Genomic DNA, 18,469 nt, shown 5'->3' on the forward strand with positions numbered 1-18,469 from the left:
ACAATATTTTGTAATAGTCATCAACCCAGCAGGCAAGCTTGAATATTCTAAATATACAAGATACACCTCAGGGAACATCAAACTCCTTCCCCTAAATATGACAATTATTCTCCTTGTACATAAATCGTCACTCAAGAATCCCCCTAAACTCCTTCTGAATTTAAATGTTCCACTATTGGTGATTAAATCATATTCTGGGCCTTAGATGATCAACATATCCTCAGTAAACACTAGGGCTTTCTTTCAGGAATTCTGATGATGGCCAATTTTCCAAATCAAGGGGACTAAACTCAACCAGGTTCAACATGATATTCTGTGTATACAAGGGAAAGTGTCATTCACATCCAGCCCATTCTGCATTGGCTTATATTAGAAAATGCATACCCTGCAAATTCCTTGCAACTTTTCTACAGCTCCTTCATAAATATTTAATGAACATTTACAAGGAAAGCTTTTGATAATGAAAAGATGATACCTCAAATGTCCCTCTAGATCTCACAAGGGGCCTTTTTAACTTTCAGTAATATCACTATGCTATGAATAGATTTCAGTAAATAAAAGCATGGAATACCATGTTATTCATTGAGGTTAATAAAGCTTATAGGGGCTTGTTAACAATAGTATTGTAGAGTAGAAGCCTCATGGCCTGTAGGAGACACTCATGGTAGAGCCAGTTACTGAACATACTTTGGACATTACATGGGCAAAGGAAGGGGTAAAAAAAATTTAAAATAAAAGGGGGAACAAAATGAGAGGAGAAAAATCAGTGCCATTTGTGGCACTTTTTTTTGGATAGTTATGAAAAGCACTTTTATACACAGTACTATTCTTCACCTTAGTCCCCCACCTTTATTACCTGGCAAAAATCTACATTAAGATTATACTATATGAATAGGAGCCATATGGTATTTACATTTGGAAAAAAAACCTGTAGAGTCCTGTTAACTTGAACCTTTGGGTTCCAGCCATGCATTGTGCTGCTGCTGTGTGGCTTTTTAAACATTCCAGCTTCATTTCAAACTGTGCAGTCGGTTACAAAACATATGTTTCGCTGCACACATGCATGTAAGTTTGATCTTCCTAGAAGAAGCTAGCTAGAAGCGGTCTTCGTAGTAAGGACTCATCTGAATCTGAGCACATTTTAAAAAGCGCAGCACGCAACTCTGTAGCATTGCGACAATCTTTACTTTAGCTGAGCAGGTGTGTCAATGTGTAGAGTAACTGCGACCCAGGTCAGTTTTCATTCAGCATGTGTCAGTGGTCTGCTGGTGGTTAGAGAAACATGGAGCTTCACTCTGACTCCATAGAACAGAAAAGGGCATTCAAGGAGAACACATCACTTTACTAAAACAGAACGTCTCATCAATCGAACAAGAAGGCAATGTCTTCAGCGATCAAATATAAACTGCAAATGACCCAGATGCTGAACAAAACTGAGTAGGTGAGGCACATTAGTCTGTGCTCTGCAGTTGACACACTTTGTTGTGCTTTGTTTCCAAATCCAAAACAATGGACATTTTGCTGCACAATTGTAGTCGTAACGGCTTAACTGGACTCTACTCCATCATGTCAGAGCTTGTGTATTTTTTTTATTTAATGGTTATATAATCAAGATGGAATTACTTAAATATAATTGAAAAGGTTAAGGGCAAATCTTACTGATTTGCTGACACATGCTGCCAATCCTCCAGCACAGACCAACCAAACGATAAAAAATAAATAGAATGCAATCACACAATTCAAGCTAACTACAATATATTAATATAGATCTTCTGATGTCATACGCTCATTAAAACAGAAAAAAATAAAATAAAATAAAAACACAGAATTCAATCACTCAGTTAAGTCAAGGTTCTCAGTTTCCCCTACCCTTGCCCTCCCCTCCCCTCCCCCTCCAATAACTGTTCATGCACCCAATATCAGTATGATAAGTCAATATATCAAAGAGAAATGTTTCTGGAAAATGCTGAGACTTGGAGTTCAATGTGTGGTGCCCATAGAGTAAAGAGGTGGGAAGAAAAAAAAAAAAAACGCCAATTTGACAAGAAGTTGACATCATTTTCAGTCTGGGGGAAAAATGTATATTCCAAAGCCCTTAAAAGGTCTGATACATGAAATCTCCCAGTTAAAGTGTTTGTTTTAAAACTTGCTAGACCTTAATTTGAGCTCTGTGCCATTATCCAGGCTGTGACACATTCCTTAACAGCTTACCCCTGTCTCATTTCAACTACCTTACAGGGATTGTATAAAAATAAACTCACACGATCCCCCAAGTTGAGAAACAAAAAGGGGTAAAAATCAAAAGCCTTCCCTCCCCACAGGAACATTAATGTCCGCCAAGCCCCTACGGCTCTCTCCCTGACTCTCAAGCAAATGTGCGCACACACACACACGCACACTCACACACACACACACACACTTTCATACAAACACACAGAAACACTCAGGTTCAGCCGCAGTCACTAGTGGAGAGAGAGGGAGATGCTAGTAAGGGAAGCGTCTGGACAGTGGCTGCAACCTCACCATCCCACCCCGCCCGTCTTACACTACCATGAACAAATGAAGCCATGATATCAGGTGTTTTCATCCAAGTTGCCATTGTTCAAATTCACAAAGTCAGAGACTTCTTTTTGCACTCAGTCCTCATAACTTCTGAATTTTCTCAGCCACCACGATGGGGTTCTCCTTGCGTATGCGGGCGGCAGCTGCACTCCGGTAATCGTATGGACAGTCGTGTTTGTCAGAGTAACGGTGAATGGCACAGAACAGGTTGCCGCAGCGACAGTCAAAACCTTCAGTGAAGAGAAGAAAACACGGACGTCAGTCAGCATAAAAGCTTTATTATAAACAGCATTACACATTTATATATAGAGATTGCACACTAATTCTTGTGTAGAGGACAAATGTTGCTGCTTTGACCTCAGGTTCATATCTGTTGCTCTTCAGAGAACACCCAATGCCATGGCCTGGGTATATTTTTATTAACTGCTTTTAAATGGGGCACATGTCACATTACTTAAAATACTGCACAACAAAATGCTCCTTAAGCAGAAAGTAAATGTCTGCAACTCAGCCCAAGTTCAACTAGGCCCTGAGGGTACTGCCATTATCAGGCTGCATTTTCACATGCACACTGATCTTTGGTCAGGGTCAGGCCTAAAATACAAATATTGCTTTTCAACATTAAAATGGCGACTGGAGCCTCCAGGTAATCCAGTTTGGCAAAAAGCTGGATATCAGCAGTTCACTGTGAAATGCCTTGGACTGTGAAATGCACCACTAACCTGCAGTATGTTGCTCTCTGTACCAAAGTGTTTGTTGTGGAGTAAAAAAAACACAAACCATGGACGGGGAGTTGGGTTTTGAATATGTGGGTGACAGGTATTTGATCTTAGTAAGCACTCTAAACTGGCAGTGGATTATGACTTATTTCAAAATGTAGGAATAAGCTAGAACGAGAGTAATATGTCGCTGTCTCTTTGTTTTGGTAAAATCCTGACAGCAGGTTTTCTGCTCCAGTGGCAGACAGCTGAGGGAGCTGTTGTTTGAGAACAGTTGGGCTATTTAAAGAAGTCTGTGTGATGAGATAAAGACCCTTTAGAGTCAATTTCATCACCCCTTTCCAGATTCATGATGAATCCAAAAAAGCTTTCATAGGACTGTGTTTGCAAACTGTTCCATCTCCTTAACTGCTTTTTGACTGAGATTTTCATTTTGATGGGGCGATTCTTGCCTCAGATTTACAAAAGGGACTTCTGGCAGTGCTGTGAATTTAAAAATGTCCACTTCGTGCTGTTTGAAATCCAACATTTGGACACTTTTCGCCATAAAACTGATAAGACAAAGGTAAAGAGGCAACAAGGTATGACAACAATGACAAGTAAATGGTGCAATGAGTTTATCGAAAACTACAATCTGTGTGCTAAACAAGCTGTTCTGAAATTCAAACTCCGCTACGTTGTGAAAATCCCGGCAAAGCAGGTTCATGACTCAAACATTTGAACCATGTCAGTAGTTAAGTTTACTCAGTATGCATGTGTGCAAAATACTTCTCTTCCTTACCAGTAAGGCCCACTTTCTTCCGGCAAGAAAAGCAGCGGTTCTTTTTCTTGTTTTTATCAGGGGTTTGGTCATTATCAGACAAAGCCTGCGCTGCCTCCCCCACTGGCTCTGATGAAAAAACAAAACAAATGCAATGGTCACAAATGAATTCATCCACTTCTTGTTCAAATATATGCTTGTTTTCTAGGATAACTATATGTGTAACACTAATGGGTAAAATGGAGAAACACATCACTTTAATCTTTAAATTAAGCAAATATCAGTGTAGTCTAAACTTAATTTCCTTACACTGTTATTTCATAGTGGGATTAGACAGGTTACAGAATATGGTGCATCCCATGGTTTACCTGTTTGGTAACAAGTAAGTAGTGTCCTCCACAGCTGTGAGTGTGACTCACTTTATGTGGATAGTGGGTGGGGACAGAGTGGGATAGATTTGGAAAAGGACCACTGTTTTCTGTGATGTTTACCTGTGCTGTTGGAAGTACCCTCCTCTTCTCCTTCCTCAGCCTCCGCTCGATCAGAGTCTACAGCTGCTGAATCCTGGGAAATGCTCATAGCTGTCATCTGTTGAGTTACTGGGCTGGGGGAGCTGGGACTGACATCAAAACAACAGAATATTTTTTAGACCATTTCCAATTCAAGAATTTAATTAAAAAGAATTTGAAGACTTAATCAGAGAATTAATTTTGTAGTAAATATATGGCAGAGAGGTCTGTGTATATTTTGTTAGACTGCAAAAGTTAGCCAACCTAGACGCTCTTGTTGCCATCCAGAATGACTTACGAGGTATCTATGTGAAAATGGAGTGAACACAATCCCAACAATAAAGTAGGTTTTTCCAACCACAGAAACACCAAAAATAAGACAAGAAATTTTGATATTTTGAATCTTTCTTTCCTTATTTTATTTGTCTGCATACATTATCCCATCGTTTTGTTTGGTGACTGATTTCTTGGGTCTGTTTCATCACACTGCCTGTAAACTACTTTGAGAAATGCCTTTGAGGAGCTATCAAACTAAACTCGACAAGACACAAGCAACTACAAACAGGCAGGGCCTACAGGAAGCGCGCATACACACTGTACACAACACAATTATCCATGATTACACCACGCAGACATATCAAGCGCAAAAATAAATCCAAAATGTCATCACACTGGGGAAAAATGACTGTTTGGACTGTAGACATTCTGGGAAGAATAAACCCATTACTGGAATAACCTCTCTGATAGCTGGGCTCATTATAATGTGTGTAATCTGTGTTTTTCAGGAAACTCAGAAATGTAGGCATGGGTGTAATTATACTACAGAACAATTACTGCTCAAATATTAAATCCTCTAGTCCTTCTATCTGATTTTCCTTCTTTAAGGTCTATCCTGGTCTATTGTCCTGTTTTATTTGATTCTTTCCAGCAGAAACAGCACATATAATAACACAAAAATCTTTTTTAACAATTAAAAACAGCCTCATAGAACTTCAAGACATCATCATCTTCAAATACTTTTCTCATCTGTCACATAATACGTTTTACAGTTCAAAGAGAATTATTTATTGGCATGTCTGAAGCAAACCATACAAGAACCCTTACAAAATGCTTAATTACAAAAAATGAATTAGGCCTGGAACAATTATTCAGCATTATGCAGCAGTTTAAAGAACAGGCCCTCAAGCAAGTTTTTAAAACTACAAAACATTACTCTTCAGCTCTTACTTTCAATGTCAACTTTAAACCAGAGAGCTATTTGATATCAATTCTGCCTTTGTTAACCCTAATAAAAAAATGCTTATACTTAAAACCCTCCAAAAATACCAAAGACTTGATGAAAATAGAAAAACAAATAAAACAAATAAAATCACTGGTCAGTTCAACCTGATGATAAACCATCCACAATACATAAATAAATAAAAGGCTAGCAAGAGCTACTTCCGGAAAAAAATGTGTGTAGCTTTACAGACAAAGAACATGCAGTTTATCTGCCACACATAATCTCCATTGGTTTAATATCAAATGTGTGCAGACTAATGAAAACACAAAGCAGAGATACTCAGGCACCAAGAAATTTAGATAAAACAAGTCCAGAGAAACCTTTAAATGACATCATATAAATTTAAAATTTATAGATGACATTACAAACTTCATGCCACCTATAAATCCTATAAAATATACAGTACCACAGTCACTTATAACCTTGCATTGTGCTTGGCTGACAGTTATTTTAGTGCTTGCAAATGTGCCCATAATATGGGGTCGGATGTGTATAAATACACCGTTGTGTATTAACTCCTTAAAAATGGCTGAAAATGTTGTTCTGACTGGCAGAGAGCTCTTACCAGAAAACTTCATCAGGTGACATTTTAAATGTTTGAGTGGCCAAAGGATTAAAACAAGACTATTGTGTTTATAATTTTACTTGATGAATGACGTCACATTCATCACTGATTCACAATGATTTATTGTTTCTGCACTCTTCCGGGGCTGAGCAAATTCCCCATCTGTGAGTCAACATACCTGGTCGTTTGTTCTTCAGGTGGGGTTCCCGCCACCTCTGTACTTGGCTCTGAGGTTGTACTCTCCACAGTCACACCAGCTGACCCTGGTGATCCTGCCGGTGATGTAGCAGCTGTGTGGGGACAGAACAGTCTGATAGCACGACCAACACAGAACCTGTTGTTTTGGCACTGAACATGGATGACTTTTCATTTGTTTTTAAGTAGCTTATTATAAGCCATTCATTGCCCGTGTTTGTTTACCATGATCAGATGTGTTTTGAGTTAATGTGAAACAACAGATGGAGATGTCACTCTCTTGCTTTCTGATGCCACAGTGTAGGCAGCTACTGCTACCTCTGTTCTCCAACCCCTTTTAGCAAATTCAAGTGCCCCCCCCCATACAGTTTTTGAGTGACCCCCTGTTCCAAGTTCCTCTCTTTCCCATCTAACAAACTCATATCCAGCATCCCCCCTGCTTTTTTTATAGGTCATGTCTCTCCCATCTTCCTACCTTTCTCTCCCGGGGGGCTGGATCGCCCCCCTCCCTGTTGTCTCTGCAGGTGTTCCTTGTAGCAGACTGAGCACATGCCGTTGGTGCGGGGGTTACCATAGAAACCACATCCCATAGTGCAAAGCATTGGCACCTGCGTCTGATTGGTCTCCTGAGCCATGCTCTGACAGAGGGGGTAAGGGGGATGGGAGAGGATATTCCTGAAAATGGGGTTGCAGAAGTTAGTCAAAATGATTAGCAGTCCCTATTTGCTAACATGGTTATTCATTATTTAGCTAAAAGAGCTTGGAGACTGGCATTGGAGCATGAGAGTAGAGTTGGAGAAAATGTGAGTTACTTTGTGAGCTAAGGGGTTATGGCTTACTAATTGTAGCTGTAATGAAGGTTTGTCAAACATGTTGACACCTTCATCAACCAAAATTAAGTCAACAACACCAACAGAGCGACAAAGTCCAGTTCTGCCACTAAATCAGAACTGGACATTGTCACACTTAACTGAGAATTTAGTCTAAATTATGTTTCTAAATTAAAGTAAAATACTAAATCAATCTTTGACATTAATGAAAAAATACAACAGCAAATAATACAAAATAAAAATGATCACTTAATAATGTAATGCTCCTCCTGTAATATTAGGGCAATACCCCAGGAGTTTTCAAAGTAGTAAGCTATGGAATTGTCACAAAAACTAGGTGGAGAGCTGTGTATGGCAATGAAAACAAGAGGTACAAAGAGACGAGCACAATTCCACAGTAAAAGGCAAGTTACAGTCTGCGAAAACATAAGCTAGCTCAGCTAGTTTGTGGTTTCTTCCGCCGCACAGTAAGATGTTTTGGTCAGGACAAAGTTAACAAAAAAGGAACAAAAGCTAAAGACATGTCTAGCTAAACAAAACCATCACGAAAACTTAAACGAAACCTTCAAATTAACCGATGGCCTGGCAAACGTTAACGCTACGTTGCTTACAATCTAGCTCAACAACTTAGAGCTGACAGTCCCCAGTTTGAGTTTGTCCGCAGCAGAAAACAATTGGCGTCCTATGCTTTCATAGCTCAAAGCAAACACTGAAACATTAGCAAACAGCCTCACTGGGTGTTTTGTCTGTCTGACACTGGATACCAATGCATAAAGAAGGACAAAACTCGCTTGGTAGCCTTTCATCGTGATGAAAATCATGAAAATAAAAAAGTACAGCGTCCTTAGCGACAAACTGTAAACAAATCGTGTGTTTTAAATCGAATAAACGCTAGTGTTAGCAGGCTAACGTTAGCTGAACTGCTAGCATAATCAGCCAGCCCAAAAACAGCGAGCTTCCCGACAGTGTCCTGGCTGGTTTAAAATAGGCTACACGCAGCGGGAGTCTCTCATAGCGGTCTAAGATGAAGACAGTACCTGAAATTCAAGGTACCGGGGGCTGTCGACGACCTTGGGCTTCAGATTTGTACAAGTTGTGTCCTCAGCAGAGCGCGCGGCCTCCTACCCAGCGCTAGCTCCCAACATTCGAAACAACGACCATGACGTCATTCTCAGCATCGATTCTCCTTCAGTCAGACGGGCCAGCATAGCAAAGTCCACCACCCCACCAAAAACACCATGACAACAAAAAAACCGCACAAATGACGCTTTTATGAATGTATTCAGACGTGACACAGACACTGTGCTGTGTCAAAATGTTTATTGACAAGTCAGCCCATTGACAGTTCATTAGCTGCTTCCATCAACCCATCAAGGGTCCAGACACAAAATACTGATATTAAAAGTGCTCATCTAAAAACTAATGAATGCACTATGAACTCTACATCTCGTTAAAAATGAATGCTTATATCCTATTCACACAAAGGGAATTTAGAGCCCTAAAATGGGCTTGATGTTGAAAGGCAACATAAATTTGGCTTAATTCTAGGATCGTTTAAATTCTTTTTTGTAAGACACAACAAAAGTCTTACAAACACCAGTATGGGCATATACATAGAGTCATCTTCAACAGATGTAAAAATAATCTTTTCCAGGATAAATAATAAAGTGCACAAATGTGTAAATTCTCTAAGGCCACAGGTCAGAGCCCTTATAATTAAATTCCATTAACTTCTACATCACAAATATAGTGTCATCAACTAGTAAGTACAAATTTAGTGCACCATGAAGAAAACTTGATTGAATTTAAGGCATCTTTCATTAAAGCAAGCAGATATATATTTTTTAAATGGTCCATCTACAGTAAACACTAGTCTGTCACCACACTGATTAACTCATGGAGAAACACAACAGAGTCTAGTTGTGCGGTCCGCTCTGCTCCATCGCCTCATCTCCCTCTGACTTCTCAGTGATCTGAGGGGCGAAAGGTCCCACCAGCCAGTTGAGTGGTGTGTTGTTTAGTAGATATTCCATGACACCATCAAGAGACTGTTGAACCTGGGAACAAGCATATACTAGTATTAGAATTACTAAACCATAACCATGATCAAACAAATACTTCACTTCAAAAACATCCTGTGTTTTATTGTGGGTAGAAAATATTGAGGTTATATGTGTAAATTACTAAATACAACATAAGCTTGACTGTCCTAGTTTCATAAATGCATATGAATGAACAGACACCCCTGAGAATGGATGTTTACTTATGTAAAGCATGCAGGAGTTTCCTGTTTAATTCCTGTTCAATAAGACTCTGCGGGTTTTATTAAGCACCAATAAAAAACTAATGGAAGAACTAACTGTTAAGTGATGGTATTGAAAAAGAAAATAAATCATCAAGCACTGAACTATATTTAGCTAAGCAGCAAAACAAAACACTGCACTAAAGACAGCGTGGTGCAATTAGTACTTGGGTCAGCTGGTGACGGCTTTGCTCCAGAAGGAGGGGTGTGATGGTGCTGGTGTTCCCCAGGGAGGAGTGCAGTTCTTCAGCTGATCGCCTTGCGCTGCTCAGCTGGTCCTGGACTACACCTGGCAGACCCTGAGCACTTGACACCACATTGGAGCACGCCGACCTCAGCTGGTCACTCAGACCACGAACCATGGAGAGGGCCCGCCATTCAAGCTGCTGTGAACAGACAATGGAAATAAACATTTAAGATAAATGATAAACATTAGCATATTAAATGACAGCTGTAATATATCAAATCCTCCTAATTCCCTTCCCTTCCTTAGGCCTAGGTAGATTTACACTGTAAATCCTTGAAAGGAAAAATTAATTTGTTTAGAAACCATTATGTCAATTCCCAAATGCTTCAGCCCTGACCTCAGCCTCATCTCTGGTCCCATCTGGCTCAGACTCAGTCTGTCCAGCTCCAGCCTGCTTCTGCTTCCACTCTGTCCAGCGCTGCCGCAGCTGCTCTGAGGCTCCTCCTATCTGGTTACTGGCGGTACCCAGACTGGTGCGGGCACTCTCTAGCAGGTCCAGAGTACTGGTAATCTGAGTCACTGCCATATAGGTGGCATCCCTGGCATGTCGAGCACGGACCAGGGACTGCTGTAGGGCTCGCTCCTGTACTTTGGAAGACAGTTTCCCTAAGCGGACAAAGTAGCTGGGGCTGGCAGACGGGGTAGTCACCTCACTGGTGGCAGGTTCAGCCACAGCAGCTGAGAGAGAGAATAGTGTTAATCTCATATATTCAAAAGATATGTTTTTTGTAGTGGGGCTATCTATAATTTTGAATATGAGAGCACAACGGTGATTATAGTACTGTATGTTATACAAAAGTTTTGCCAACAAAAAAACAATATATCTGCCATTCTTGATCTCTACTTTTGTTTTTTAGTTTCAACTATTTGAAACTGGAAAGAAATACACTGAAGAAATTTGGTATATGCACATTCTTTCAGACTGGGCCGGTGGGCATGTTTGGAGTGATGGATAGAAGCACAACTGGCTCCCTCCCACTGTGCCAACTGGTGCATCTGTTCCAAGTCGAACTACTTGACTCTGACAAGGCTACAGCACATCTGCTCTGGAGAGACAAAAAGACTTGAGAGCCAGCTCACTCCCTTCAGTCATCAGTCTGTGGAAGCTAGGGGATATGCAGAGTAACACTGTCTCCCTGAGCCTCTGTTAAAAGCCACTTTGCTGAGTGGGCCTTTGCCACAGTAACTGAACAAATCAAAAATCCCCAGAGTACTGCCATTATGTGTACTTTGCTGCTGCCGCTGAATACAGTTGCAGTTACATCTTTTTCAGATCCATGCTCAAGAAGATGGCCGCTTGAGTATTACTGCTACATTGGAGTATGGCAGGTTTTCATGATAACATGACATCACAGTAGCAGGTGTCAAAGCTGTGAGTGTTGGAAATTGTAGGTGCTTTATGGGCCAAGTTCACAGAAGGGAAGTTCATTGGACTGTCCTGCCTACATCTCTATGAATAGCATCAACCATTCATGTGTTCAGATCCAGTCACTGTGGTAACATTTAACACTTTTATCATGACCACACCCATCATGCCACATCTCCCTGTCTTGCCTTTAGAATTTTAATTTATTTGGACGGTCTCATCAAATTTGCTGTTTGATCTATAGATCAGTGAAGCAAGGACACAGTGTTAGCTACTGACTCTCATAGTAAATGGCAAATGGTGCAAATGCCATCATGCATGCATCGTAATTATGGAATAAATGTTTCAGTAAATGGCAGGGATGCCAGCAACAATTTATAATGTATGAAATTAAGCTTGGAGTAATGTGAAGGATATAAGGCTAATTATTGTGCATAAACTTTTAAACATTTTCCTCTTTAAAATAAAACTGTAGCATTATTAATGCTTAACTGACAGTAGATGGGATACCACTGCCATGTACCTTTCATATGTACTATTTCTTTCCTATGTATCTTTTGATTGCAAGTGCTAATGTAAAAAGGTAATGTAAAAACATCTAACTTAAAAGTGCTTTGTCACTATTAAAGTATATAGTAGTAGTAGTAGTATATATATTTAAATCTGAGTTATTCATGAAGCACTGGAGTGAAACAGCTCTACGTTTTCAATTATAGGAGAGGAGAGAAAACATGAAATACCTACTACTTTTACAGTCTACTCTGCAAAAAAACACGTGAATATATCTCAACTTCATATGGTCAAAAGCATTACTGACTGAGTCTTGAAGCCCTAGATTTCTTTGTTATTTTATCAGCTTTACAGGATAAATGGGGGAAAAACTTGACAAACTGGTCACTCGTTGTTCATAATTAATTAATTAGTTTCTGCTTCATTTGATCCAACTGTCAAAACACACCTGTCTACACCTCAGCAGTAGACATATGGGTTTATCGCCTCCCCTGGTTTTTATGGACTGATTATGCTTTCCACATTTAGGACAGCTACTGACCCAGCTCCCTCTCAGTGAGTGGTAGGTTCTGGTCAACCCAGTCCTCAGATCGGCTCAGGGCCAGGCCCATCCCACTGCTGACCATCTGGCCCATCCTGGTGCCCATGGCGGTGATGATGCCTCCGCTGACTGCTGCTCGGGTCAGCTCGACACCACCCATCACAGCCCCCACCACAGCATCTTTGGCCCCTGCCACTGACTGGTACACCATACCTACTGTGTCCGACACCACCTGAGCAAGAAAGAGCAGATTATGTGCCATTGGAGAGTAATGGTGGTGCTATTATGTATTTTCTACATTGCTCTTATCTTATTGACAGATATAACATTTGAGAAAATTTGGCCTATAAGGAGCAGTTAGCAGAGTGAGTGATAATGCAGGGTGCACCAGTGCTCCGTTGTTTTCTTTTTTTAGGACACCCCTAAAAAACAAGGGGTAACGGTGACTGTTCACATATTGTGAAGTGTAAATGTTGTTGCTATGGTTACCCGGAGTGTAATACAACTTTTTAGACTTATTTAGAAGGTTCGTTAATGACCAGAGAGACCAAAGTGTTTAGATATATGGATTTGTAAGTTATCACACATGTTATAACAAGGGCTGTTACTCTTAAAAATACCTTGTGTGATAAAGGTTAACATTATAATGAATCAATCCAAATGCACAGTAAAAATGTGAAAAAGAAGGGTTAGAAGTAAAAGAGGGTGTGAAATGTGTTTTTGCCTGTGTTATAGTAGCATGGTTTTCTGTCTGACCTTATCTGCTGGTTGGTGAAGAATAGGCAGCTTTTCTTCCATCTTATCCAGTCCTTTCAAGGCATACTCATTTACTGTAGCAACTGAAACAAGTGCACAACAGAAATTCATAATAATAATTCAATAATTTAGAAGGAATATGCCATATCTGCTAACTCTATCAGTGGGAAGTGATACCAAGTAACTTACTTTTCTAACGTTTCTAAAGATTAAAATGACACGTCCAACAAACGATCTGGAAATTCTGCTCATAGAAGAAGAAACCCATTTTTGTTCTTGTTGTACTTGTTGTAACCAGAGGTAACAAGTGCCCCTGACATCAGTTTCACACCTTTAATGTGTAACAAGCTTGCAATATTCCTTTATAGTACAGTTCAATGTTGTACATTTGTGTGCTGTCATTGCACCTATATTACATCACAATTTGCGCAGAGAGAAGACCTTACGCTGTGGTTCTATAATGTCCAAAAGAGGCTTTGACCCCGTGGTGGCAGCTGCTCCCAGGGTTCGGACCCCACTCTCTGCTGCATCCATCACTCCCTTCAGCAGGGGCACGCTGTCTTTGGTGCTACTGTAGGCGCTGGAAACCACCCCACAAGCTGAACTGACCAGAGGTAAATTGCTCACTCTGGAAACAACATTCTAGGACAAAAAACAAACAACCGTTACTGTCATTGAAAAGACAGAAATATGGTCAAAATACAATCCAGTCTGTGCAAAGAAAAAAAATATTTTCTTTTTCAGTACAGGGATAATGACAGAATTTCCCATTTCCCATTTTGATAAGTTACTGTGGGGAATCAAAGCATCAAATGAGTTCATAATGTGCCTCAGTTTTGTAATAGGTGTCATTTTGGGTCACAGTGCTTCTCACCTGCTGGTCTCCATTAGCTGGTTCTGCTGCTGCTGCTCCAGTCTCATTAGTCCTCCCGCTGTCTGCCATTGTGACTGTTGGATTCAATCTCTGACATGGAATATAGAGAAGTCAGAAACAGAGATTCACCTCACATTGCTTTGTATGCATGATGAGATATATCTTACTCTCTGATATTCTTTGTTTAAGTGGCTGATATACTTTATCTTACAGAGAAGGATTGTCTTATGAATTTGGAAATGGAATCACTGTCCTGTCAGACGATTTATGAATATAGGCAGCAAGGAAACTCAACCATGTTAAATTCATTTGTCAACGCTATGATGCAACGAGGATGAAACTGCACTTAAAAAAATAAAATGGTGCAGCCAAGCAAACAATTCAAGTCTCTACTCTATGTCATAGCTGAAAGTTAGAAATTGGATAATGATACATGTTAGTTTTATTTAGAGCGATTATTGAGGCCAATGTTTGGTAGATCAATGTGTAGGATTAGCATGTGTGAGTTATACATTTAAACACATAACTATTATTTTGACTTCTAGATCCAGTGACATTAACAGTGACTCTACAGTTTCATGATTATCTGCGTGTCAAGAACCGTTCAATCAAGATGTCTTCAACTTTTCTACAAGCAAGTGAAGCACAAACAAGCTGGGGCTTGTTCCTTTGATTTAGCTCAATACTTCAACTTCTTAGTATGTGTACAGTACTCAAAACTAACAATAGCGGTTTCTCAAGGTGATGCTTGCTTCAAGGTCATGATTGCCACAACATAAAAGGAATACAGACAAGATGAGTAACGATCCAGAAGTCAGTCTAATTTGAAATTATAGATTAGAGTCAAGAGAAAAGTTATGAATAATGGTAAGAACTGTGGACCAGCGGGGCACTAATGCGAGAGATTGATTGTTCTCAAGCTCACATGACGGCGTGCAGGCAAAATGGACCTCAACATCATTTATATCAAGTGAAAGTTTTAACTGAAATATTGAGCAATACTGCATTTCCACTGATGTAAAATATTACTATAAATGAAAACTAGGCCAAAATAATTACTCAAGTGAAATATCCCTTTAAGTGAAAACTACCCTGCATTAATACAATGAAGTATTGCCTTAGATAAAAACTAAATCTAATACTTCATTGGGTCACAGAAAAAGGTGAAATGAACCCATAATTAATTCAATCAATTGTCCAATGTCCACAAGATGGGTGACATGAGTGAATCAATGTGTCTTCTAGGAGTGGGTAATATGGATAATATCCTCTTTCATGGTATAGGCCTACTAAATGTAATGTGAGACTACAATGATTTGTATTACTGATTAATCTGCCAATTATTTTCTTGATAAATCAATTTAAACCATAAAATAAAAGTCAGAAAACAATGAAAGATTTCCTGGAGTCCAAATTGTTCAGTCAGTCCAACCATCCAAAAAAAAAAAAAAAGTTAAATAAAAATATTTAACTTACCATCATAGAGGACCATCACTTATTTTACATTTGAGAAGTTGGAATTATATAATTATATTGGTTCTTGATAGTGAAAGCCAGGTGATCAGTCAGTCCCTAAAAGCAGCATGAAGGTAAGAACTGTAACGTTTGTAACACGCAGTTTGTAGAAAAGTTTTGGCACTTTGGCTTTGAAAACAACTTAACGGATAAATAATCAAAATCATTTGCCTGATGGCAACGTTCTCACAAATAAGGAAAATTCATTATTTAAGAATCATGCTCATTGATTTTCAGCATTGCTTACAATGGTCTAAAACAACCACACATATTAAAGGAATATAACTACCGGATTGTTGGTCAGACAAGACAAGCAACTTGAAGACATAACCTCAAAAAAATTGATGTTTCATTATTTTCTGACATATTATAGACCAAATGATTAATCAGGAAAATAACTGGCAGATGAATTGCTAAAAAGAGACGCAAGTGAGGCAAGCAAAGAGGCCTGACAGCTGACTGGGGAGAACCCTCTGCAGCAAAGCATCTTTCCCTTTTCTTCCTGGTGCTCCCAACATGTGGACAGCATCTGTTTGTGTTCTACCAGATGGCACAGGGAGACATAAGTGGAGTCCACCTGTATTTACTGGAACACTGTTAACAAGTGTTGGCCATGGTTGACCTGATGTACAGGGCAGACGAGTCGAAGAAGGACATGACCCCCTGCGATCGTACTGTTGGGGAAACTTACAGCAGTACTGTGAGGAATGCAGCCCACCAGCTGTGACCTGTTGCAGTAAATGCTCAGGTAGATTAGGCCACACATCCACCTGACATATTGAGTCTCATATCCAGCAAACTACAGCAGTTCCAACAATGGATGACCTTTATATAGAGCTGCTGTTTATTCATGTCTCACCTTCTTTTAGATGTCAGGGTGAATAAAATACTCCCTCTGATGTTTTCATGACCCGTGGTGTTCCAGACAGTCTCTGAGGGATTTGTGTGATAGCAAATTGCATTTTGTTGCAACAGCTTGGTTGAGCAACATGTTTTTCTGAGAAGCAGTTGATGAGATCTTCACTGGCTTTATTACAAAGCAAAGTCTGACACAATACTCCCTGCTATCAAGTGTGAGATGAACCCGTGATAATTTTCAGAGACACAGTACATATTATGGGGAAGGCTGTTATGCAACACAAACTAAGCTGGTTTAGACTTTCGGAAATAATCATCTCACTGACAAGTGATTCCAGCAAAGCGCTCATAAAAAGGCTATCTTGCCTCTTCATATTGCGTTGTAAGGCTATTTGTCACATCCTCACAATGTTCATTTCAGAGAAGGGAAATCAACTACGCTCCCTTTGGAGCTAACACACTGTGTGACCTTTGATATTAATGGACAAGCTGGTACATCTCCAGGAAACTATTGAGACATTTGCCATAGGGGACAAAAGAGAGATCAGTGGGTTAAAGAGGCCTACAGCTGTCCGCGATCCAAGAGGCTACAGTTGTCCCTGATCTCACACACTGAGAGATGAAAGAAAGAAAGAAAATGCTAATGTGGATAAAAACATTACTGAGTAAATTAACCAAAGAAGGGAAGAGCTACGTTCTTAAAAGTGGAACTGCCTTATATAGTTAAGCTTTATCTAAAATGGTGTAGACCCGGATCAGTGAGATTAATTTGCATTTAGTCAGAGCCCAACCTGGGGGGAAAAATTATGTCTCAATTTCTTTTCTTGTGAAATACTGGATCATCCCTCTTGAGAAGAAAAAAGTATTGGTTGAACTGCTCACAGCTCATGTCCACACAGTAAGAAATCACAAGTAGATGTTGCTTCATTTTAAGGGGTCACTGTCTCACAATGTTACGTTAAGCAAAGACACATTTTACACAACCCTAACCCAATCCGTCCGTTGTGGAGCAAAACTAGGATTTAACCAGAGCAGTCTTCTTACATGACAAACATAAACTGAGTCAATCCAGCTGAGAGGATGATTCCCATCAGTGCTCAGCACACAGAAACCCCTTTTAGCTGCTTTTAAACACTGTGTCCTCTCAACAGGGCGCGCTGTATACCACACATCAGCTGTCATTTCTTCCAGTTAATAGTTGGTGAACTTTACCCCAGATATGGAACAATCATTTCAGCAAACAAACATCTTTTAATCGGTTTCTCCCAATTCGTCATAACTTCTGCTCACTCCTCGACATTAACAAGCAAAGTAAGTGTACAGTTGTTTCCTCAGTACTCAAAGACTAAGTTAAACTACCTAGCGCGAGTTAGCTAGTTAACGTACAAGTAACGTTAGCTAGCTTAGCAACACGTCTTGGAAAGAAGAAGCTGAGGACTGATTTAAAAACGAAACAGAGCTGTCAAAGCAGCCACTGACCTCACCGACAGCCTGTTGTTCCTCTGTCCTGCTGTGACCTGCAGTATAGCGTTAGTCAATGAACCGGTCCAGCCCACAACGAGGCCCTCTGTCCACCGGAGCGTTGAGCCGCAGCTCAGTGTGGACAGGAAGGCGGAGATATAAACTTTTAACCAATTAAATCACAGCACGGAAGTGGCAGCCAGAGGAGGCCACAGCTGTCACATCTGGTACACACAGCCTATGTGTAAATACATGAAAATCTAAATTCATACACAATTAACAAACCTGACATTTTCTTTGTATGTTTTTATTGTTGTACTCACTCAGCTTGCGTTTGTATAAACTTGCCTGGCTGATTGGTCTATTGATCTATCTTTCATTTTGTATTGTCAGACTCTGGTAACAAACTCATTCACAATGTGATGAATTCATAGATCAAATATAAAGATGGATGAATCAAATTTGTGTTCTGGGCAGTTGTGGAAAGTTACTCAAGTTGTACAGGTGCTTCAAAAGTACAATTTTGAAGCACTTGTACTTTACTTGTGTAAATCTATGTCACTACATTTCAGAGGTAAACATTGTACTTTTTCCCGCACTACAGCTTTAGGTTTGTT

General features: G+C 39.9%; 2 protein-coding genes across 4 annotated transcripts; both read right to left on the bottom strand.

Moving 5' to 3' along the window:
• Positions 1-1,908: 1,908 nt before the first annotated feature.
• LOC139287657 (AN1-type zinc finger protein 5) lies at positions 1,909-8,560 on the bottom strand. Its single transcript, XM_070908810.1, has 6 exons — positions 8,460-8,560; positions 7,068-7,267; positions 6,576-6,687; positions 4,533-4,660; positions 4,063-4,170; positions 1,909-2,792 (listed from the first exon to the last, which is right to left on the bottom strand). The coding sequence occupies exons 2-6, from the start codon at positions 7,225-7,227 to the stop codon at positions 2,644-2,646; spliced, it is 657 nt and encodes a 218-aa protein (XP_070764911.1). The 5' UTR covers positions 7,228-7,267; positions 8,460-8,560; the 3' UTR covers positions 1,909-2,643.
• Positions 8,561-8,703: 143 nt separating this feature from the next.
• On the bottom strand, positions 8,704-17,981 carry plin3 (perilipin 3). Of its 3 annotated transcripts, none has more exons than XM_070908860.1 (8): positions 17,871-17,981; positions 14,019-14,108; positions 13,591-13,786; positions 13,145-13,227; positions 12,389-12,620; positions 10,309-10,649; positions 9,892-10,107; positions 8,704-9,479 (listed from the first exon to the last, which is right to left on the bottom strand). In XM_070908860.1, exons 2-8 carry the CDS (start codon positions 14,085-14,087, stop codon positions 9,339-9,341), a joined length of 1,278 nt encoding a protein of 425 aa, XP_070764961.1. In that variant the 5' UTR covers positions 14,088-14,108; positions 17,871-17,981; the 3' UTR covers positions 8,704-9,338. The 3 variants fall into 3 exon arrangements, with proteins under 3 accessions (XP_070764961.1, XP_070764959.1, XP_070764960.1); XM_070908858.1 differs by having other exon boundaries at positions 9,892-10,110; XM_070908859.1 differs by having other exon boundaries at positions 9,892-10,110; positions 17,876-17,951.
• Between the last annotated feature and the right edge of the window lie 488 nt (positions 17,982-18,469).

The sequence above is a fragment of the Enoplosus armatus genome, chromosome 7, assembly GCF_043641665.1.
Source record: "Enoplosus armatus isolate fEnoArm2 chromosome 7, fEnoArm2.hap1, whole genome shotgun sequence".
In the NCBI taxonomy this organism is placed as follows: Eukaryota; Metazoa; Chordata; class Actinopteri; order Centrarchiformes; family Enoplosidae; genus Enoplosus; species Enoplosus armatus.

What these genes read in the sequence shown, in the direction of transcription:
- plin3 (XM_070908858.1), bottom strand. Translation starts at nt 14,087, where the DNA reads ATGGCAGACAGCGGGAGGACTAATGAGACTGGAGCAGCAGCAGCAGAA. An exon ending in GGACATTATAGAACCACAGC is followed by an intron (nt 13,228 to 13,590) that starts GTAAGGTCTTCT and finishes CACTTGTTTCAG; the next exon opens with TTGCTACAGTAAATGAGTAT. An exon ending in TTCACCAACCAGCAGATAAG is followed by an intron (nt 12,621 to 13,144) that starts GTCAGACAGAAA and finishes TTTCTTGCTCAG; the next exon opens with GTGGTGTCGGACACAGTAGG.
- LOC139287657 (XM_070908810.1), bottom strand. Translation starts at nt 7,227, where the DNA reads ATGGCTCAGGAGACCAATCAGACGCAGGTGCCAATGCTTTGCACTATG. An exon ending in CAGCCCCCCGGGAGAGAAAG is followed by an intron (nt 6,688 to 7,067) that starts GTAGGAAGATGG and finishes GTCCCCACACAG; the next exon opens with CTGCTACATCACCGGCAGGA. An exon ending in GGGTACTTCCAACAGCACAG is followed by an intron (nt 4,171 to 4,532) that starts GTAAACATCACA and finishes TTTTTTCATCAG; the next exon opens with AGCCAGTGGGGGAGGCAGCG.